Source organism: Rattus rattus, chromosome 1, assembly GCF_011064425.1.
Source record: "Rattus rattus isolate New Zealand chromosome 1, Rrattus_CSIRO_v1, whole genome shotgun sequence".
NCBI classification, from domain to species: Eukaryota; Metazoa; Chordata; class Mammalia; order Rodentia; family Muridae; genus Rattus; species Rattus rattus.
The window spans coordinates 210,515,019-210,522,662 of record NC_046154.1 but is presented as its reverse complement, the minus strand read 5'-3'; the positions used below and the strand labels follow the sequence as shown (position 1 = coordinate 210,522,662).

Sequence of the window (7,644 nt, the reverse complement as noted above, 5' to 3'; positions counted from 1 at the left end):
AGCACTATTCTGGTAGATCCTGTGTGAACAGGTTTAACTTGTGCTGTCTAACCAGAAGTCTGGTTTTAACAGGAAAATAATTCTTTTAAAATCAGTTCTTTTAACTAATTTTTGTTTACTCCAGGCCATTAGTAGTGAGGAATAGAAAGAACCTTTCAGCTTTGTAAGAGGTACCCTTAACACCAGGGGTTCTAATTTGTCTTTACAATGTGTGCAGCTGGGCCAGTGTGATGGCTCAGCTGGTGAAGGTGCTTTCTGTCAAGTCTGAAGGTCTGAGTTGGATCCCCAGAAAACACATTGTGGAAGGAGAATGGACTCCACAACAAATGCTCTCTGTGGAGCCTCTGTGTGTGTGTGTGTGTGTGTGTGTGTGTGTGTGTGTGTGTGTGTGTGTGTGTGTGTATGCACACAAATAAATGTAGGTGTTTGTGTTTCTATGCAGGAAAGAACTCTTAAGGAAAACTTCAAATAGTATAATAGTTTAATGAAACCTGAGTACTAAAAGGAGTTGCTGTGTCCCTGTATGTATCTTGGAGGATTAGCTGACAGTTTTAAAATACACAAATTGTAAGTCATAGTCATGGATGCTAGCAGGGAGAAGCTACCTTTGTAATCAAGTGATAAAGGAAGACTAAATTTTGGAATACCAAACTTTTGAAGGTTACATGTAAAGTGGAAGGAAAAAAGGCCTAAATATCTATGCATATATAATAAACTTGAGTCTGTTGGGAGTGAGATGTGGTCTGGCTGTGTGGGCCAGATGATCCTCCCTCTGCCTCCCAATTACTTAGGTAGGGAGGTACCTCCATACGCAGCTCTGATGATCGTCATCATCACCATCAAACAAATACACCTTTATAATCATTACCGGTTCAAGATAAAGAATATTTTCAGCACCCTGTGAATACCTCTCCTGTCATCTCTTCCCAGTCATTACTCCATAAATAGCAAAGTGACCTCTTTAAGGATGGTTTTACCTGTTTTGAACTTTGTACAGTGTGGTTTCTTTCTAACTGGCTTCTTTCCTTGATATAGAGATACAAACTTACAGAAGAAATTTATTTTGTTTGTTTTTTGAGACTGGGTGTGTTTTTGTATCCCTGGCTGATCTGGAACTATATGTAGAGCAGGCTAACCCTGAGACTCACAGATCTGCCCCTCAGTGCTGGGGTTAAATGCCTGTGCCATCACACCTGGCTACAAGTGTTTTTTTTTGTTTTGTTTTGTTTTTTTCTTTTCTTTTTTCCGGAGCTGGGGACCGAACCCAGGATAGGCAAGCGCTCTACCACTGAGCTAAATCCCCAACCCCTACAAGTGTTTTTTTATTGTTTTTTTTTTTTTTTTTTTTAATGCTGCCTGGCATCCCTCTGTGTGTTATCTATTTTTACCACTGATATTTGAACTGCCTAGTTTTAGAACAGGTCCTGTGAACATCCTTGTATATACATTGATGCATTGATCCTGTTGAATATGTATTGTGAGGAATATACTCATTTGTCATTTAGCAACATTGTGTGTGAAATTGAAAACCCACTCACGCCTCTTACTGACCATGACTGAAATTTAAGTAGGCAACTTTGAGAATATTATTACTTTGCTTAAATTGCTCTGTTGTAGAATGAAGAAGTCATTTGGTGCCTACTCTTTTGTCTTTAGATATGGCTCGTGGACAGCAGAAGATTCAGTCTCAGCAGAAAAATGCCAAAAAGCAGGCTGGACAAAAGAAGAAACAAGGACATGACCAAAAGGCTGCTGCCAAAGCTGCCTTAATATATACCTGCACAGTCTGTAGGGTAAGGGTCCCCAGACCAAAGCTGCCTTAATATATACCTTCATGGTCTGTGGGGTAAGGAACCCCAGGACGGTGCATTCTTGTAGCCAGTTCTCACCCTGTGAAACAGAGAGGTTAAAATTCCTCCACAACAAGATGGATGCTTTCTTTGAACTAGTAGATTTGAGAGTGGGTTTCCTAGGAATTCATCTGCAGTCACCTGTTCAAGAAATGTTTTTCCTTGGCCATGCACACTTCTCTAAGTGCTAGCTGGGAAAATGTGGATAAAGCAGTGTCCTGCCCTTGTGTATAATAAAGGTGTCTTTGTGGAGCTTATCATCCACTTTGGATGCTGTAAAAAGTCTCGACTGCATTCTTAGAGTCGATGAGGCTAACCTTTACAGTGCTGCCAGATGTAATGCTACCCATATGATAGTTCTTTCCCTCCATCTCCACCAGATGTAATGCTACCCATATGATAGTTCTTTTCCTCCATCTCCACCAGATGCAGTGTGGGCACATGCGATCACACAGACTATCCACATTGAGGGCTCTTAGGAGAATTAATGTGCTTAAAGAATTGTTTGGAGTGTTTGCCATGTGTGAGGATGGAGGCAGCTGTGTTACTGTGGTCATATGTTTAATCCACACAGCAACCAGTGAGTTGTGCTGCTTCCTTCCTGATGTGCAGATGTTCAACTGACCTGTATAATTTGCTGCAGATCCAGCAAGTAAGAAGAGATAGGACCTGAGTCTAGGCAGTCTAGCTTTAAAGTCTAGCCTTTGTGAGTTCACCACCCTTGAGGTTAATGAGGTGCTAGAGGAAAAACATAGGGTTGGTCTGGTGTATAGACACAGTGGTTTTAAGCCCTGTACTTGGTGCAGATGGGAAGGGATCTTGCTATGACATGATTGCTAGACTGAAGGTAGTCATCTGTTGAAATCTTTACAAATGAAACAGGAGTTCCTAACTACACGAAGGTTCTTATGAAAAGAGGGAATCTCTAACAGTCAGTATTGTAAGCATGTTGAACCTTGGTGCTGATGATGAAATTGAATGACTTCTGATTTTTTTTTTAAACAGAGGAAAGGTGAAATTAAATTTCATTAGGTTAGTAATAAAGACATACCCTGACTTTAAAGGTATATTTTGTCAGGTGCGTGTGGTCTGCGTGTGTATATACATGAATTGATATATGTGTGCAGGTGCTTGTGTATGCATACATGTGCAGATGTCAGGTGTTATTGCTCCCACTTGACAGTTTTTAATCAGGGTCTCCTCCTGAACCCACAGCTCACCAGTGGGCTAGTCTGGCTGACCCACAAGTTGTGGAGATCCCTGTCTTTGTCCCAGTAGCTCTAGGGTCATGAAATGTGTGTCCATGCCTGGCTTTTATGTGGATGCTGAAAATCCACATCCGGGTCCTCTTGTACCTGCTGAATTGTCTCCCCAGTCCCTAGAAATACACTTTAAAAAACTTAATAAGCAAAATAAATGAAAACACTTTATTTTTTTGTTTGTTTTATGTAGTAGAATGTTTTGAATTATAAATAAATGTACTTGCCAAAGGGAGTTTCTGTTTTACTCTGTGTTACATGAAACCAGGAGAACCTAGAATTGAGCTGAAACAGCTCTCAGTCTCAGGCAGAGAGAGCTCTAGGCTTTAGTTTGTCTAGCAGATAAAATGAGCTGATAGAAGCTAAAGGTTACTGTCAAGGTTCTGTGAGAGTTATAACATACCTATGCGTAAACGCTTTCTAATGCTACTAATGTCATAAAATCCCTTGATTTTATGTGCTGTTCCTCTTGGTATGTGTAATGATAGGAAATTCCTTTTTGTAAGATACTTTTTCATATACCAGTCACAAGTAGAAATTTAAAAGCATTTTGCATTACTAGTCTAGCATAAGCAAGTTCAAAGTTTTTTTTACAGGTTACATGTACTGCTTTCCTACATAAAGTCTGGTTCTTCTCTTTTGCACACTTTCTAAATTAGACACAAATGCCTGACCCCAAGACCTTCAAGCAGCACTTTGAGAGCAAGCACCCTAAGACTCCACTTCCTCCAGAATTGGCTGATGTTCAGGCATAAAGTTGTTTACAGGTAGTTGATCTTTCTATTGGGTTTTTGGTCTTGGTTTTGAATATAGAAGCAAAACTATCTCTTCAGCTATGGAATGGGTTTCTGCCTCTAGCAGCCTTATGTCTAACTGTTGTCCTAAAGTTAAACAATAGTGTCTCTTGTTGTACTAGAGCACTTTACGATTGGCAAAGGTCTTTTCTCTGTGCCCTTCTTTTTTATGCCTTCAAAACATTCAGGTTTTTGCAATTATTGCCAAGAATAGTGGGGAGGGGTGAGTGAGTGTTGGCCAACTTTGAGCCAAGAATGAAAGACTTGTCAGCTGTAGGAGAAACCACCATTTCAAAGTCATAAGGGTCTTCTCCCAGAAAGTCAGCAATTTACTGACTATATTTTTACTGTCCTTTTATTTACAGTGCTAGGCAGAGCTTTTCTCTATTAAAATAAAGAGCAAAATATGGGCATGCTCTGTAGGAACTCCCTTGAAGTTATTTCTAACTTTATGTGTAGATGGATTTCTAAATAGTGTGATACATACTGCACGTGTGTTTGAGAGTTCTTTCTACCTATAATACCTGTTTGCAAATACACCAGAGACCGACATCTTGATAGTCTTTAATTTTAGATATTTGAAATGCTTGTCAGTGATTACATTTACTGAAGCTTTTTCTTATGTCTTACAGGTGAATTCATGACACCTTGGACTCTTCTACTGTCTCAGACATTAGGTAACAAACCTGCAGCTGCTTTTTTAAACAAACTGTTGATCAGCAAAAAAATAAAGGGGCTACAGAAACACTCATTTTTATGCTGTTCCCTTTGGGCTTCATGCAAAGACAATTCTGTGTAAATGTACAGTTGACTCTGATGTGGAAATCTGAAAAATCAGTCCATTCTTGTTATAAAATTTTTTTACAATTGTAATTATATTGATGTTCATATTGTGTAAAATAACTCATTTAATAAAGTAGTGCTTTGATTTTACAACACCACAGGATAAATGGTTCTAGAAATTCTGTTCTAACTTTCCTTATTATTTGCCTTATTATAAAAATGAATTGATGAGCTAGTGTTGCAAGAGCAGTCCTCCCTTCTCAGCTCAGTGGCAGGCTTGTTAAACTAGAGCAGGCTCACTCGTTAAATCGTGCACATGATTCTACAGCAGCTGATGCAGGCTAAGGAATGGCTGAGCTGCTGCTTCCGAGTATTCACAGTTGCATGTCATTTCCTGTGTGTCCATCTGGGAGTGCCCTGTAGATGACAGATCCAGTTCATAAGACTGGTAGGGTTGCCAGTGAGCCCTTCTGGGCAGCGAATGAAGGGGCGATGGGAGCTGTGAAGGCCTGTGTCTCACATGGGTCTTCGCAGGTTGTTCAGATTCGTCATTGGAAATTGAACTATAAGTTTTGAAAGATTTTGAAAGTTATTTAGCTAATTTTATGAATGGATTTTTGCATTAACAAGAAGATTAAAGTGATTTGTTCCAGGCTAATTCCCAGAACATTCTTTGTCTTTCAAATAAAACTCTAATTTTAGAGACTTAGTCTTGCTGGCTCCTGAAATCAAAGACTGTCTAGTCTGACTTCTACCTGAACTAGCAAAGTGTTCTGCCAGTTAGGACTAGCTCTGCTCTTGTAGTTTACAAGCAAGTCTGCTGTAAAGTTTAAGTTTAGAAATTGATGTAGTGGGAAACCCATTACATCCTGACAGCCGCTTTGAGCTGCAGCCCTGACCTGTGGATAACGGGGTTCGGATCCCTCGTGATGTAGCCTGGGCAGTTAGTGGACAGCTTAACATACTCTGACCACCTGGCTCAGGTGCCACTGAATTTGAAGGATGGTGTTTCAAGGGAGAATCTTAGTGCTGGTTCTTTCCACAGCAGCCCTGTCCCCAGCCTCACATAAGTACAGTTGTCTGTTCCTTATTTAATTTCCTGCCTTTCATAATTGGTTATCCTCTGCTAAAATGTTGCTGACTAGAGTTTTACCTGTTTTTTGTGGATCTTAGTGACATTCTAGTTAAAAGGCAATTTTAGAGCTTTCAAAAGTGCTTTACACAGATGTATGTTTCCTTTAGTAACAAACTGGTTATTTAGAGCCTGTTCACAATTTTCAGTTTAATTCTTTTTGTTCGTTTCACTGTTGTAATTCAGAATAAAACATTTTCAATCTTGTATTTAACTGTTTTATGAGCAGCTGAAGACACCATATTTCATTCTGTATCTCAGTGATAGGGAATAGTTGATGGATCTTCATTCTTAGCATGGGGATTGCCAGCATGGTCCTATTTTGTGTTTCAGTTAAATCTGCTGTAAGGAGAAAAATGACAGCTCAAACATCTCTGTAATTTAATTTGGAGATTATCTTAACAGACAAGTTTGTTTAGAAACTGTGTTGGTGTCTTCAAAGGTGATATAAAATAGCAAGGGACTGATCTGATTGTATTCTGTATTTACGTTAGTTGTCGAAAGGAATGGGGTTCACATTAAGCCTGTTTCCATTCTCACCTCCCATGTTTAGCTGACACACTTGGGACCTCACTGTGCTGTAATGTCTTATTAAAGAAGATGTTAAAATGAAACTAGTCTAATTTCTTGAACCTTTTAAGAGGTTTTTGCATGGCCTCTTCCCCCTCCTCCCTCTCCGATTTTAGAATTGTCTCTGAACTATAGTTCGGTAATCCAGAGGACGGCAAGTAAGTTCTTTTCGTTCTTTTTTGGCCATCGTTTTCCCTGTATCTGACTGAGTCTGTGAGATACTGCCTACGAATGAACAAAGGGTTTGTCACGCTCGAGGCTTGCTGTGTGCAGTGTACTACACTGGAAGGAAAGAATTGACTTAATGACAAGAACGACAAACTGCTTAGGCCAGCTGCTAGACTCGGATGGTTAACCCTGCGGTGACCTCAAGACTTGAGGCAAGACTTGGGATGTGTCCGTGGTGGTGGTGGTGGTGTAAGGGTTTTTTTGTTTTTTGCTTTTGTTTTTTGTGTTTTTGTGGTTTTTTTTGTTTTTGAGATAGGATATCTCTGTGTAGCCATGGCGTCCTGGAACTCGGTCTATAGACTAGGCTGACCTGGAACTCAGAAAACCTTCCTTTACTCCCTGAGTGCTGGGATTAAAGTCCTGTGCCACCAGTCATGTACCCCGTGACTGGGATTTATATTACAAATATTTCAAAGGTATTGCAGAGTAATTGCAATTTGAGCTATGGCATAAAATAATAGTTAAAACTACAGGTTACCCAAAGCCCCAGCCTTTATTTTTCATTATTCACACTTGTAGCCCACTGCCTGCTGCAGTGGCCGTGTCACTCTTTCTATATTGATCAAGCACAGTCTAAACTAAAGTGTCACACTTAAATAACCAGGTCTGAATGAGTTCACTTGTACAGTTTCCTACCTTGGGGTTCTTATTTAGTATGTATAGATAGTGAACCAAGTCATGCCATATGTGATGTCACTGTACATACCAGAGTGGTCAGTAAAGCACTCCTCGTAAGCGTTCTGTTGATGAGCTGAGTCGTTTTCTTTCTGCAGCCACTTTTACCTTCACCTCCTGTGTAGAGTAGCTCCAGGTTTGAAGTGTCCACTATACACTTCAGTCACGTGCTGTCCGTGCCTGTACGGCTGTGATCTTCAGAGTTGATAATGTAAAAGTTACTCTTTAGAATCATCTGTGTTTACAGTGCTGTTGCATAATTGTGTGTGGGTTTCGAGACGCTGTCTCGTATAGCCTGGCCTGCTCTCTGACATCCATGCCGTCTTTACCTGCTTGGATTGCAGGTGTGCACC

At 40.2% G+C, this 7,644-nt stretch overlaps 1 protein-coding gene across 1 annotated transcript; it reads left to right on the top strand.

The window, feature by feature from the left end:
- Positions 1–1,630: 1,630 nt before the first annotated feature.
- Znf706 (zinc finger protein 706) lies at positions 1,631–6,432 on the top strand. The gene is made up of 3 exons (XM_032914575.1): positions 1,631–1,793; positions 3,769–3,876; positions 4,536–6,432. Exons 1-2 carry the CDS (start codon positions 1,659–1,661, stop codon positions 3,862–3,864), a joined length of 231 nt encoding a protein of 76 aa, XP_032770466.1. The 5' UTR covers positions 1,631–1,658; the 3' UTR covers positions 3,865–3,876; positions 4,536–6,432.
- The last annotated feature ends 1,212 nt before the right edge of the window (positions 6,433–7,644 follow it).